The sequence below is a fragment of the Serinus canaria genome, chromosome 18 (assembly GCF_022539315.1).
Source record: "Serinus canaria isolate serCan28SL12 chromosome 18, serCan2020, whole genome shotgun sequence".
In the NCBI taxonomy this organism is placed as follows: Eukaryota; Metazoa; Chordata; class Aves; order Passeriformes; family Fringillidae; genus Serinus; species Serinus canaria.
In genome coordinates this window covers 7011030-7026060 of record NC_066331.1, presented here as the reverse complement: position 1 = coordinate 7026060, position 15031 = coordinate 7011030, and the positions used below count along the sequence as shown (strand labels likewise).

Here is a 15031-nt window from a genome sequence, read left to right as displayed (position 1 = left end):
TGGAGGGAGAGGCTCCCCCGGGACTGCCACAGCAGGAGCACCGCCAGGAGCGGGGTCATCCTGGGGGCTGATCTGGGGGTCAGATCTGGGTGGGTGAGCGGGACGGGGTTGGGTGGCGCTGATTTTGGGGTCAGCATTGGGGGTGGCCCTGGGGTAGAGCACAGTGACGGAGCTGGGGGCTCAGTCCGGGATGGATGAGCGGGACACGGGCAGGAGGGGCCGGGCGGGGATGCATCCGCACCCTGGGCGGGGCCCGGCCCCGGGAGGCCGCCGGGACCCCCCGCTCCTGATGCCAATGCCAATCCCGATCCCTTTCCCTGTCCCGAATCCCCCGTTCCCAATCCCGATCCCTGTCCCGGATCCCCCGTTCCCGATCGCAATCCTGTTCCCTGTCCCAGGCTCTCCCCGTTTCCGTTCCCTGTCCCGGAGCCCAATCCCAGTCCTGTTCCCGTTCCCCGTCGCGGATTCCCCGATCCCGTTCCCGCTCCCTGTCACGGATCCCCCGTTCCCAGTCTCATTCCCTGTCCCGGATGATCCGATCCCTGTCCCAGCTCCCCCCGGGTCCTCCCCGTTCCCGGCGGCCCCCGCGCGGCCGCTCGCGGCGCTCCCGGCCCGTGATGCAGCGCGGCCGCGGCCCCTGTGCAAGATGGCGGCGGAGCGTCAGGGAGGCGGCGGCGGCCGCGGGGCCGGGGCGGAGGAGAACAAGGAGCACAAAGACGGCAAGGACAACAAGGAGAACGAGCGGCCGGCGGGGCCGCAGCCCGGCGGCCTCGGCGATAGCCTGGGCCTGGAGAGCATCCTGCGCAGCGGCGGCGGGGGGACGTGGCAGGCCCGGCCCCGTGGGCGGCGGGGGGACGTGGCGGCAGCGCGGGGCTCGCAGGGCCCGGGCGGGCAGGGATGGCGGGGGCAGGGACACGGGCACCCCGGAGGTGCGGGCGGTGCTGGCCTGGGCCTGTGAGGGTTTGGTTTGGATAAAAGGCCAGCTGGCTTTCCTGATTTATGGACTCGCGCTCTACCTGGGCTGCGTCTCCTTCCGAGCCCCGTGGCAGCTGGTGTCTGTCTCCACAGCGGGTCTGTGTGCTGGGCCGTGTGCTTCAGGGTACGAGCAGGGCACCCGTGAGCTGCTCGTGGTGATGCTGCGGCTTGAAATGAGCAATAATACATAAAAAACCCTTAACAGGTGCGCTGAGGTGGCAGATTGGGTCCTGCAGATTTAGTGCTTCTGAAATCTCGGCGTGTAAAGCTCGTGGAGGTTTTGTAGGTGAAACTTGGATGTGAAACCAGTCCAGCTGCACAGCTGTGATAGAGCTGAGTTTTATCTTCTGGGTCAGAGGGAAACCCCGGGGGAAATCAGGTTGCAGTTTTCTGCGTAGCATATGGCAGGTGTTGTGTAGTCAGTAACTGTGGAGTAAGGTGCAGACATAGCAATTGCCCTGGGAATGCTGGGAATGTCTCAGTCAGTGAAAAAATCTAAAAGTTCAATAAAAGGGGGTATGAATTCAGCAAGTAACTGTGCAGGATAAAAGTCTGAAAAAAATCTTGGGTAGACAGCAGGGATGAGGAGGGCTGTGTTGAGACTTTGCAGTTGGACTTGGTTGTTCTGCTAATATAGAACAATTCAGTGTACTAACTATTGGTGGAGAGTTTTAATATTTCAGAGACTTTCTTTTAGGTGTAGTCCCAAGAAAACATTTTGCTAGACATCTGGCATTTTAAACTTTAAATGTTTGGTGGTTTCTTTAGGTGTAGTTGTAGTTTTTCTTTTGTTGGGGTTGTTGTACAGTCTGGTTTTCTCTTGTGGGTTTTCTTTAAAGGCTTCTTGGTAAAGCTTAAAAGGAAATTTTAGGATATGAATATATATAGCACAGAGATTTCTTGTGTGTGCTGGAGATCTTATTTCACAAAATAACCTGCCTTGTAAACTGAATGAAAACCATCAGATTCACTAGAATATGGTATGGTTTTATTTGGCAGGAATAACTGAGGGAATAAAGGAAGTGCAGGAGCTCTGCCAATACACTGAAGGATGGGGAAACTGGATGGAACTGATGGAATGGTGGTGCCCCTGGTCACTGGGCAGTGCTTTGTGTCACTGATATTTGTTGCAGCAAGACAAGAAATGTGCTGAAAAATTGAGAAAATCAGCCCTGGAGTTATTTCCAAAAACTGTTTTTATGAGGTTCTGTGCTCAAAAGGCAGTTTGATTGGTTGGTTGGTTGTGCTGGGGAGGCAGCAGTGATTCTGTTCAGGGTGTTTTTATCCTTTTCCTGAGTGAGGGGACATTCCTTGGCAGGAAAGCTTCTCTAACTCAGCTTTTCCTTCAAATCTGTGTCACAAGCATGGCTGGGGAGGTCCTATAGCCAGATGTGTTATCATGGATGGGTCCTTATCCCAAAAGGAGCTCTGGTGACAGCAGCACTCCCGTGGGTGTCTGCAGGAGGTGCTTGAGATTTGTCTTGGTCTCTGCTGACAGGCAGGAGCTCTGGAGGGAGCCATCGGCTCTCTGCTTTTAGGAGGTTTTGCTGCCCCACTGTTCAAAGTGTGTTTGTCTGATGGGATCTGTGGGTTCCCTGCTGTTATTGTGGGGTGGAACAGGGAGCTGGTGCTGCTGCACTGTGAGTGTGCCTTAACGCGAGCCGCAGTCCTGCAGATCGTGAAGGAGTCGCAGCAGCAGCACGGCCTGAGGCATGGGGACTTCCAGAGGTACAGGTGAGTGTTGGGGGCTGCTCCTGGGGCTTGCCTTCATTTACATGTAACCCCCTGTAGCAGGCAACAAAACCTTTCTGCCAGTTGAAAACCCCTGACAGGCTGTTTCATGTGGGGCCCTCTGTGTTGATCCCCCTTGGCTGTGCTGTGGCTGTGCAGGCTGGCTCTTGCATCTCCACTGCTCATAGGAGCTTGTGTTCACACCTCCCTGGTAGGCACTGTACTTCTCCAGAGCTCAGTGTTCAATAAACACACATAAAGCAGTTAGTAATGACCACATCACCCTGATCTTTCAAGACTATATAACTACATGTCTCCTTACCTTGTTTTCTATTAATTGCTGCTTTACAGGTAGTTTTTGAGCTACCATATGTCATACATGGAGTTTTGTTAAAACATTGCCCGGTACAGCCTTAATCTTTTTTTTTTTTCCTATTTGGATAGAGCAGTAAACAGAAGCAAAGTTGTCCTTTGGCCAAACTGACTGTGTTTGTCTTTTTTTAGGGGTTATTGCTCTCGCAGGCTGAGGCGGCTCCGCAAAACTCTCAACTTCAAGATGGGCAACAGACATAAGTTCACTGGGAAGAAAGTAACTGAAGAGATTCTCTCAGACAACAGGTACAGGGACTGAATGGAATGGGGGAATCAGAATGGTACTGAAGAGTTTCTTTTCAGTAATGTCTGTTTCAGGTGGAAAACTATTTTTTACAATATCATTCAAATAATTTCAGAGATGTGTGTTGTTGATATTAATAAAAGGTCAGGCTGTAGTGCAGGTGCAAGAGATACTGCTCAGATCCAGTGGGACAAGAAGGAGCAGTAGCAGCCTGTTCCTTCTCTTCCCTCATAGTTGCTGAAATGTATTATTCTCATAATCAGTAAATTCCTGTGACATTGAGGAGGAAATGCTTATTCAGGTTTGTTGCAAGATAGCCATGGGAATGCTGGTAATGTGAATGGTGTAGCTAGCAAGGTTGGGGTTTGAGATTCAATCCCTTCTGTTTGAACAGAAATATTGCACTTCAAGTTTTACTTGAATCTTCTATATTTGACAGAATGTTTGTCTGACAGAATATGTGGAGAGTAGCCAGGATTTTGGGTTCACTTCCCATCTTTTTGGAATACTTGAAATGTTTCCTGTCTCATCTTTTCTTGTGGGAAAACAGCACCTGGTGCTGCATTCACCTCTGTTAAGAACATTTTGAATCCGTTTCAAGAGTGGCCTAAAATTATAAATCCCTTGTCTTTGTAGGGTCTGTGGTACTCCAGAATGATATCTAATTCTCTTCCTCAGTGGGGTCATTACACTTCTGAGTGAGAAACACAGCAGAAACTAGTCAGGAATAACAAGACTTTGTGTGCTTAGAACTTTAAAAAGTAAAAGCATCTGCCTCTTACTAACCGACTACTGCTACTGAACTTGGCAGACCAAATGGCAAAGAGCTGGTGGTGATACAACTCTTGTCTGAGTATGATTCTTGTCCCATGCACCCCCCTGTGCCCTGCAGGTATTTGCTGTTGATCCTGATGGATGCAGAGAGGGCCTGGAGCTATGCTATGCAGCTGAAGCAGGAGGCCAACACGGAGCCCCGCAAGCGCTTCCATTTGCTCTCGCGGCTGCGCAAGGCTGTGAAACACGCCGAGGAGCTGGAGAGGCTCTGTGAGAGCAACAGGGTGGATGCCAAGACAAAGCTGGAAGCTCAGGTAACCACTGATACTTTCTTCTTGTTGTACAGCAAGGGCTGAACAAGAAACCTTTGGAGTTTGGGGTCAAGAAATAATTATTATCTCTCAACAGGTAATAAAAGTACAAAGAATTGAAGGCAACTAAGATAGTGCAACACAGCCTAAGAAACTGCTTATCTACTGAATTATCTTTTTGTTAAATGTGCTGAAGTAGCCACCTAGAATGCAAGATTTGGGGGTTTGGTTCCTAGAAAACAGGGAACAACTCTTGTGAAATCTTTGAACAGCAGTGCTGTACTCATTTAATTAAACTGCCATTGTATAACATATTGCTGGGGAAAAAAGTTGTGTGACATTAGTGGGCCATTGCATAACAAACAAGAAATAGCTTTAATCTCTGGGCGACCTTGTCTAGTGGAAGGTGTCGCTGTCAGGGCAGGGGGGTTGGAACTACGTAATCTTTAAGCTCCTTTCCAACCCATTCTGTGATTCCATTTTATGATTCTTTGGTTCCTTAGAAATGCAGCAGAGTCAGTTAAAGGAGAAGAGGTAGGTAGCTGTAACCTGTCTTCCAAATCACTTGTTTTCTGTGGGAAGCCCCAGTGAAAAGGGCAAGGCTTAGTCACCCACTGCAGGAGTCAGAGCAGCCTTCCTGCTGAAGGTGGCACCAGTTATGCTGCTGATGGGGGGAAGTGACCTTGCCCTCACTCTGTGTGCAGGCGTACATGGCTTATCTCACCGGCATGCTTCGCTTCGAGCACCAGGAGTGGAAGGCAGCAATGGAGGCTTTCAACAAATGCAAGTGAGTCCCTCCCTTCACCAGCTTCCTTCAGGAAATAGTGCTGGATCACTTTAGTTATGTACATAACTAAACTAACATAACTAACTCTGTGCGTTGTTAGTTGTGCTTAACTGGGAGGTGCTGCTGAAGAAATAGCATTCTCCAGAGCACAAACACAAACTGTTCCCTTAGGATAGCTCCTCACAAGTGACACACACTGCAGTGCTAATATCTGTCCTTTGCTGTAGGACCATCTATGAAAAGCTGGCCAATGCTTTCACAGAAGAACAAGCTGTGCTGTACAACCAGCGTGTGGAGGAGATCTCACCCAACATCCGCTACTGTGCCTACAACATTGGTAAGGGAAGGGGGGCCTCATCTGTTCCCAGGAAAGCAATATTGATTTAGTTAAACCCTGGTCTAAGTGACATTGAGGCCATAATATTTTGGGCAAATTCTACTCATGTTTTGGGACAGTTTAGCAATGCAGAAAGGGCCTCATTTTGCAACAGCACCTGTGGTTATGTGTAGAAAGACAGAATAACAGTTTGTGGTAGCTTGCCTATGAAGTTACAATGACATTGCAAGCTTTTCCCTAAACTTCCAGTGTAAAAACCAATGATTAGTTTTTGTATATGAAAATGATTTTGAAGTCAAATTGTTGATTCTCTCAGGTGACCAGTCTGCCATGAATGAGTTGATGCAGATGAGACTGAGGTCTGGTGGCGCTGAAGGTCTTCTTGCAGAAAAACTGGAGGTAATTTATTTGCATGCCTCAGCTTGAAATATTCATTATTACTGTGCTGAGCATGAATATTGCTGCAGCAAACCATTCAAGAGCCAGAATGGAACAGAAGTGAGCAAGCAAGCCTAGGCTCTGTGGGAAACAACACTTTCCCAAAAAGCCCTTTGATTTCAAAGTAGCCAAGTCTAACATGAATTCAGGAGGTTCAGTTTTGCAACCCTGTAAATTCAAGCTCCTAAGCTCAGTGTGTTCTGTGCAGGCACTGATCACCCAGACTCGGGCAAAGCAGGCAGCCACGATGAGTGAGGTGGAGTGGAGAGGGAGAACTGTCCCAGTGAAGATTGACAAAGTGAGGATCTTCCTGCTGGGGCTGGCTGACAATGAGGCAGCAATTGCTCAGGTAACCCTCTCCATCCTGCCCTTCTAACCATCCTCCTTCCTTCTGTGCAATACCTGTTACCTGAACTAAAAGCTTTTGAGTAATCTTATTTTTTTCAAACTTGGGACTGGAAGGCTCAAGGTAAAAGTGAGGGAATACTGATTATAAACCAAAGCTGAAGTGTCAGCTGGGGATAGCTCTCACAGTCTGCTGAGTGGAGTAGATCCAGTAGATCTGGGGAGATCTGAGTATTCCTGCTCCTTGGAACATTCTGGGCTGCCTTCCAGCAGCAGGGTGATAACCATTATTATTAGTACGTCCCTTGGAAATGAAGGTTGCATTTTTAAGAGTAACTGGTTTTGATTTACTCTTGTAATTTCTTTAAGCATCTTGCTCAAATACTCCAACTTAGAGTAGCCAAAATGAAAATACATATTGACCATGTTTTCTTCAGCAACAAATAGCCATTTGCCAGGTGTAGCAGGTGCTATGAGATCTATTCCATTTTCTTATTGACTTATGGAAATCTTCAAAAGCAGGTAGTGGATTAATAAATGTTAGGATGTAAATCAATTTCACATGTAATGGTTTTGAAGGACTTTATAGAATCATGGAATATTCTGAGTTAAAAAGGACTCACAAGGATCATTGAAGTCCAGCTCACTGGAATTTGCAGTGGCACATACAGTTCATGTCTTTAGTATTGTAGTCAAGTTTTCCACTTGTAGTTTTTTTCCTTGGAAGTGGTGACCAGAGGAGGTATCCTGCTTTTCAGTGGCTGCATATACACTTAGTTTTAAAAGACAGTGAAAGGGTCTTCAGTAATAACTCTTGCCACTAAAAATGGGATTTTTGCAGCATTAAAAATCTCTTATCACTAGGAAAATAATAATAATAAATAAAAAGATAAATTATTAAAAAAAAACCCCTACAGAGGGTTAAGACCAGAGCAGGGGATAGTGGTAAGAGGAGTGTGATTAGGATAAACAGGACATGGCTGGGTGGGAAACCTGAGTGTTACCCATAATGTTAGGAATCGGATGTTGATGGGTTTGGTTTCAGGAAGCACATAAGTGTGGCCAGCAGGTGGAAGTAGAGCTCAGGAGTTCCCTCATTTAACTTCCATCCTGGCAGCTGACAGTTGGACTTTCTCAGTTTAGTTGCTCTCTAAAGTAGTGGCAGAACAGCCTGAATTTGTTCTCATCTTGCTTTACATTCCTGGGAAACCGTGACTAAACAGAGGAGTTGAGTGGACTGGTGAGAGCTGAGCATTGCAGCAGCACTCTTTACATTCCCAGAGGGCTAAAACTTGCCTTTTTGGCAACAGTTCTGCACTTGTGTCAGCTGTGATGGGCAGTCCAGCTTCAGGTGAATGTATTGTGCTTCCTGGGATTTTTGGCACCTTTCTGCTCATCTTCACTGAGCTGAAGCCCTGACATAAGAGCAGTGCTCTGCAGGGTTTAATTAGAAGTAAAACCAGTCTGTTTTGTGTAAAAATGGAGTCTCCCAATGCAATTATACTGTTGCCTTTGGCCCCTTATTGGTAATGGGAGGAACAGAACAAATAAGCCAAACTGAAAAAGGAATCCAGGTTTAAAATTGCTTATGTCAGTCCTTTTGTGGATTTGAAGGTGTGACTGTGAGGGCCCATTGCCTCTCACCAGGTAGAAGTGACAAGGCTGCATGACACAGGTGTGCTCCTAGCTGGTATTGCCTCAAGGATTCTGTGCTCATCTCCAGGTTGCAGTAAAAATGGGTGGTAATAACTGCAGAGATGTTACTCAGTGGTTTAGGCCAAAGAAAATCTGACAGCTGAGCACTCCACATTTTTGGAATTGGGTTCAGTGGGATTGGTTTCCATGCACCCTCTAAGATGAACCTGTGCAGTTCTGTGAGGACAGTTGAATCACCAGCTGTAGTACTTGTGTCTCAGTCCTGTGATCTGATATCTCCCAAATCAGAACATGTGTATTTATGCATAGAATCAGCTTAAGGAGTTTTTGCTTGGAAAGGAAAGCCTTTGTTTCATTGCAGGGCCCAGCCCTTGCCCCGTTTGTGCCTGAATGATGATCTGGCCGTGTCTGTTTTCATTTTTGTGCTTACAGTGAAATTGCTGTGCTGCTCTGGGTGAGGTTGAGAATGCAGTCAGACTTGTCTCTGGTTATTCTCAGGAGCCAGTCCCACCTTAAAAATCCTCACAGCAAATCTTAAATTAAAAACAAAAAAAAATCCTAAACCTAAAAACCGCCTCCATCGCAGGATACCTGAGGCTTTGTGAGGGAGTAAAAATAACATTCCTGATTGGGTTTGTGAATGTGGGAAGTGGAGAGGCAGAGGCTGTTGAGCTTTAAGTAGATGAAAAAGTGAGCATGGTTTTAGACCTTTTTTAATTCATTTTGACAATTGTAAATTTATTGCAGCAAAGTTCGTCTTATACTGTTATATGAGATGGGAGTGGCTGAACATGGTGCTGGTGCTCTTGAATTCTCCTTCAGTCTCTGAGGCTGAGGTTTGCTTCTGAGTAGTTTTTTCTTACTGAATCATTGAAAGTCTTGCAATCTCCACCTGGTTTCCTTCTCAGCATTTGAATAAAGGCTGAGTTTCGGTTTGGGAGCTTGTTTAATTGGGTACGTGATATGCCAATAAATTAGGCAGAGATCAGGCTTCAACTTGTTTTTTAAAAGTTGTTTTCAAGTTCTGGTTTTGGGGCAGAAGGCCAGAAGCTGCTTCACTTTTTTTTTTTTATACAAAACTTATGGTGACAGCAGCAAAGCACTCGGTCACTCCTGCTGCTGAAATATAGGGTTACTGTGAAAGATGCTTCAAACAAGCAAGTTATTGCCACTGTGAGCATTGCTAGAGTGGGAGTGGAGAAAAGATAATCATCTGCATGTTCTTACCACATGGGAACATTAAATCAGCATAACAAGAGCTGTCTGCATTGGTAGCTTGCCAGTTCAGCACTGCTCAGCTCTTCTGTTGCTGTGCCTTTCCCACAGTGCAGTCCAGCCTCAGCTCAGGGAACAGTGCTGGTGCCATCCAGGAAGGGAGTGTAGTTACTGGGAAGGAAGGTAACTGGTGCAGGAATGAGGCTGTGAGCTGTGTCTGCTAGGCCTTCACTGCTGTTCAGTTCTCAGCACTGACCCCATTCCCCAAGATTTCTGGCAGATTTCCCCCAAGAATATGTTGCAGACAGGCACATATTGGAGTTCTAACTACCCATGGACCTTAAAGACATAATTTGGGAGAAACTTTGTTTAATCTCCTCAGTTAATTCATGCATCATACAAAAATTTCTGATTTCTGATCTGTCTTGAATCTCCTTTGCTCATAGGCAGAAAATGAGGAGACAAAGGAACGTTTGTTTGAGTCTTTACTCAGTGAGTGCAGAGATGCCATTCAGGCAGTTCGGGAAGAATTGAAACCTGACCAGGTAAGCAGCAAACACCAGTTTCTACTTCCAGTGGCACCGTGTTTTCCTTGGGGGGGATTTAGTGTTCAACTTGCTGGGATTTCTTTAATAAAGAGCTGCTAAATTTGAATTTACTCTCTCCAGAACTGGAGTGGGGGAATAGCAGTGGAGAAGCCTCCCCTCTTTTGCCTAGAAGTCTGTTACTTCCATGGCTTACTCAAACTTTGAGTTCTGTGTTTTTCATTCCTTGGCTGCCAGTTTTAAGTAAATCATGCAGTGTTTTGTCTCCATTGCCCACAGAAGCAGCGAGAACACTCTCTGGAAAATGATTCTGGGAAGGTGTCCAACATCCAGTACTTACACAGGTAATAGGCAAACATTGCTGCCAGTGCTAGTGTGAAGCCATGTTCTTATGTCAAGATTTTATTTTGTTTGGTTTTGTTTTATGGGGTTTTTTGTTGTGGGCCTCTGGGATCCCAAGGGATGACTGTACAGATAAGGATCTGATTCAGGCAGCTTTGTAAACATTTCACTCCAGACTCTCATGTTGACCTCCCAGATGTTTTTCCGCCACCAGTTCAGAACACAGAGTAATATCCGAGTAGCTCTGACAGTGCTGATGGGATTTCTCTTTTTATTTTGGCAGTTATTTGACCTACATCAAGCTGTCCACGGCCATCAAGCGCAACGAGAGCATGGCCAAGTCCCTGCAGAAGGCCCTGCTGCAGCAGCAGCGCTCTGACGAGGACGGCAAGCGCTCGCCGCGGCCACAGGACCTCATCCGCCTCTACGACATCATCCTGCAGGTAGTGCTGAGAAAACACATCCAGCTCTCCAGCCCTACCAGAGAACTCTGTGTGGTTAGGATAAACAGGATGTGGCTGGGTAGGAAACCTGAGTGTTACAAAAGGTTATTGCAGAAATACGGCACTGTAAGTGAACTACCATGAAGTCTGAAGAGTAGCTGAGTACCTTCAAGTACCTCAAAGATGTTCAACATCTGCATGAAACACAAAAAACCTCTTTCAGTTATGAGCAGAACCTGCTGCTTGAACGGGTGTCATTTGTTGTGTACTCTGATACAGTTTTAAAATAGTCTTTCTTACTCTTGTGCAGCACCCTTAGAGCTGCCTTAGTTTCTGCTAGCCAGGGAAAGTAGTAGCTAAAAATACTTGTTCTTCATAAGCAGGTTCTCTATTTCTCCCATAAATCTGCAGTTAACTGAGGGAGCCTGTGGCTGAAGCAGTTGTGAATGGGAGAGGGAAATGCCTTATGAAGGAATTAGTTCATGTGAAATTTAAGGAGTCTTTGTCCTAATTCCTGTTTGTGTCGGGAAGTCTGTCCTGAGGGCAACTTGCACAAGTTTCAATGAGAGTCCTTCACAAGGTTGGAAAACTGATAATTAGAAAACTGGAAACTATTTCCCTGGGAGTGTTCTGTTGACTTGTCAAGAGGGTCAGCTTTCTCTTAGACCAGCAGATTCCAGAGGAAGGCAATGCCTGCATTTGTTATTCTGACTCTTTTGCACAGAACCTCGTGGAACTGACACAACTTCCTGGCCTAGAAGAGGACAAGAACTTCCAAAAGGAGATTGGATTGAAGACGCTTGTGTACAAAGCTTACAGGTGACTGAGAAACAGCCAGGTTTTCTTTAGCACACGTGACACCTTCAGAAGTTTAATTCCACAGCTTTGTGTGCTGTGCAGGCCTTTGATGCAGTTTCCTCTGTCCTTTGAGACTGGTTCCTAAAGGGAAACTGCCCACTGCTACTTAAGGATCTCTCCTATTGTCAGTCATTTCAGTTGGCAAAAGGTGTGGACAACAAACACATTAGGAATGCTCTCTCTTGACTGTTGCAGGTGTTTCTTCATTGCCCAGTCCTATGTTCTGGTAAAGAAGTGGAGTGAAGCCCTTGTGCTGTACGAGAGGGTGCTGAAATACGCCCGTGAGGTTCAGTCGGGAGCTGGAGCTCACAGGAATAGCTTGAAGGTAGGAGCCCAGTCCTGAAGCTGAAGTTTTATGAAGCAGCTCTGTCCCATTATTTATTGTTTATTAGGTGCCAGGCCATTATAATTCAAGACTGATCTTTAGGGAGAAAGGTAATGTTCATTATTGCAGAGACCTTCTAGTGACATGGGAACACTTCAGCTGGCCGCTCTCTTGGAGGAGGGACAGAATTGCACCAACTCTAAAGAGAGACTTGGAGGAGGGACAGACTTGCACCAACCTGTGCATTTTCTCTTATAGAACTTCTGTAGTGCCTGAAGCACAATGCTGTTGCTTTTCCCCTTCTGGGAAAGCTTATCAACACTAGGAGTTAATTTCTTAGTTCTTACTCTGTCTGGTTTTACCTTTGCTCTGACTCTTAGACTGGCACATTTCAGGCTCTCAAATAATTTTCTTTAATTCTCTAGGAGCTGCCTGATGTTCAGGATCTCATCACTCAAGTCAATGCAGAGAAGTATTCCTTGCAAGCAGCAGCTATTTTAGGTGAGTAACACAGCTATACTACAACTCTGCTCTAATGTATCTTGACTAAAGGCCCTGCAGCTATTTCATTCCTTTTATTTAATTTCTGCAGTTCCAAAGGTTTCTCCATCACTATTCACTCAGGCTTTGGAAAAGTACTTTTCCCCCAGTTCTAGCTGCTTCTAGCTGTGTGTAGTGCAGTAGGCAGGCAGTGGCTGGACATGGGCATCTTGCTCCCTGCCCAGAGATGTTAAAACCCTTCCTGGGGATGTGCACCTGTTTTGGGAACCTGCACAGAGCAGTTCAGTGTTTCAGTTTTTGCTGCAGACACTTTGGCCTTATTCATCCCAGTTTTGCCTGGTTGGGTGAACTAAGATGAGGGAGAGCAGTGATGTTCTCTCTGTCAGTGTCAGCCTGGCCAACAGAACATTGGGAGGTGGATGAACTTTGGCATTTCTTGGGCTGCTGTTTGTTCTGTGCCTGCTGCTGGAAATCCAGGACAAGGAGTGTGTTGCCTCCTTTATTGCCTTAATGTTGCTTTAACAGACCTCCCTGGGGTGTTCTCATCATCTTTTGTTGTGTGCTTCACTCAAACTCTGTGCTTCTTTCCAGACCTTCTCATGACAGTTTGAAGGAGAAGCTCCACCACTGCAGGGCTGTGTTGGCTGTAGATGAGTGTGTGTGGTGCTTACTCTAGAAATCAAGTTGATTCTGCTGAAAATACTGTCCTTTGTATCCCAGAGAGCAAAGATCATGGCTAAGCTTGGGGCACAACTGCTTCCTGAGACAGTCTTACTCTAGACCAAGGTCAAGTCTGTTATTCTTACCCCCTTTTGTTCAATTTTGCAGATGCAAATGATCCTCATGAGACTGAGTCTCCATCTCAGGTCAAGGATGGCAAGGTAAGAGCCAGGAGCTCAGGCAAATTCCAGCTGTGCTCTTAATGACCATCACCTTTATTCTGTTACCTGAGTGTGTCTCACAACACAAGAAATGTCACATTGATCAAGATTTGGTCATGACTGGTGTACTTAGGAGATTTTATTAGGCTTGGTGCTGAAGGTGTCTGACACAGTGGGGTATGAGCTGGGAGGCAGCTTGCAGCTCCCAGTGGCAGCTTGCTTTATTTGGTTTTCTCTCCGCACATGGGAGGGTTTTCCAGAGATCTTGCAGCTGTGCTTTGACAAGAGGTTAAATCATTTTCAGAGTCCCCAGAGGCCTCACAAGAGAGCTTGAACTTCTCTTGTCTCAGTTGCTGCTCAGCCCTGTTTGATGTTTGACTTTTTTGACGTGACTGGGATTTAATTTGTGTCCCTGCCTTGGTCTCTTACAGCCTCTCTCAGAACGGTTTGAGACTTTCTGCCTGGATCCTTCCCTGGTCAGCAAGCAAGTCAGCCTTGTGCACTTCCCACCAGGATTCCAGCCCATTCCATGCAAACCCTTGTTCTTTGACCTGGCCCTTAACCATGTTGCTTTCCCACCTCTGGAGGACAAGGTGGAGCAGAAGGCCAAGAGTGGTCTCACAGGATATATAAAGGGCATTTTTGGATTCAAAAGTTAACCAGGACCCCCAGAGGAACAGAGGTTTTATTCTGTATTGAAGGAGAAGCTCCAAGAGGTTCTAGGACACAAATACCTGCACCTGAAACCAAAAGAGGGAAGTTTTACCATCTTCTCCTCAGTGTCCTGTGTTCATGTCTGTGCACCCACATTCTCTCCCAGTGTTTTAAAGACAATTACTCAGAAACAAACATACACTATAAATAGCTGAAAGTAACCTGGAGCACAGAGAAATTCCTTTCTGCTTGGAGAAGTTTTGTGATCAGTGACCTGTCCAGGGTTGGTACACATCTGCTCACCATGGACCAGGGCATAGATACAATTTGATTCCTGCCTCTGCCCCATTATTTGACATTATTTGGTTTTTTGTTCTAGAAATTGGGGTGTAATGGGGAAATAGAGGCAGAAGTAGATGCAGAACTAAACCAGCAAGGTGAGGCTTCCACACAATGGCTGTGGAACAGTAGCCAAGGCAGCAACTTCTTCCCTTTGAACCCAGAAGTCTCTATATTTTTTAAGACTGTAACATTCTGAAATGACAAAATAGAGCCTCTTTCCTTATCAATAAGGATGGCAAACATCAAATGTTGATGGTTACTCCTGCTGTGGTGGTAAATTTATACTCTGGGCCAATAGCATCCTTTATTCATACACACACTTCATTAAATACCTAAATACAGTATAGAACCTATTCCTGAAAGTATTTTCCTGGGAAAATAGCTTCATGGGTGGCTTTAGCAATAGCTACTTGCTCTTCTTGGGAAGTTGGGTCTCTTGGTGTTTGTTTTGTCTCTGATTTAAACCTTGCCTGAAAACAAGATGATCTTTTTCTGGAGTTCATCTGTTGCATTGTTTCTTGTCCCTGGTCAGTAGCTACACATGAAATGAGGGATAAGGAACAGCAGACTAGTAGGTTTGTGAGTGATAATTCATCTCTGTCGTGCCAGACAGCATTTTTTATAAAGCACCCTGGTGCCACGGGGATGGGCACTTTCAAAGTGCAGATAATTTCATAATTATGATCAATTCAGTAGGAGAAAAACCCACAGCACATGGGCAGAACTGTTCCTAAATAAAGCATTTGGAAGATTCCACCAGCACTGTATGGGTTTTCACTCAGCCTGTCCTGGCAGGTGAAGCAAGAGTTTGTTCTGGTTGTCTGGACTTGGTGTTTTTTCTTCTTTTGTAGGCATTGGAGTAAAGGTTGGAAACAGAAGGACCATTTTGAATTATTGGGCTTTTGTTGTAAAGGGAATTTTCATTCCAAGGTGCATGTCAGATGAATGGGGGGAA

At 46.1% G+C, this 15031-nt stretch overlaps 1 protein-coding gene across 1 annotated transcript; it reads left to right on the top strand.

The window, feature by feature from the left end:
• The first annotated feature begins 607 nt into the window (after positions 1 to 607).
• Positions 608 to 14830, top strand: SRP68 (signal recognition particle 68). Its single transcript, XM_009094455.4, has 16 exons — positions 608 to 794; positions 2643 to 2709; positions 3211 to 3324; positions 4215 to 4410; positions 5112 to 5194; positions 5422 to 5531; positions 5848 to 5930; positions 6178 to 6318; positions 9632 to 9730; positions 10010 to 10074; positions 10356 to 10515; positions 11240 to 11334; positions 11569 to 11698; positions 12124 to 12199; positions 13028 to 13080; positions 13512 to 14830. The coding sequence occupies exons 1-16, from the start codon at positions 647 to 649 to the stop codon at positions 13737 to 13739; spliced, it is 1848 nt and encodes a 615-aa protein (XP_009092703.2). The 5' UTR covers positions 608 to 646; the 3' UTR covers positions 13740 to 14830.
• Positions 14831 to 15031: the final 201 nt, after the last annotated feature.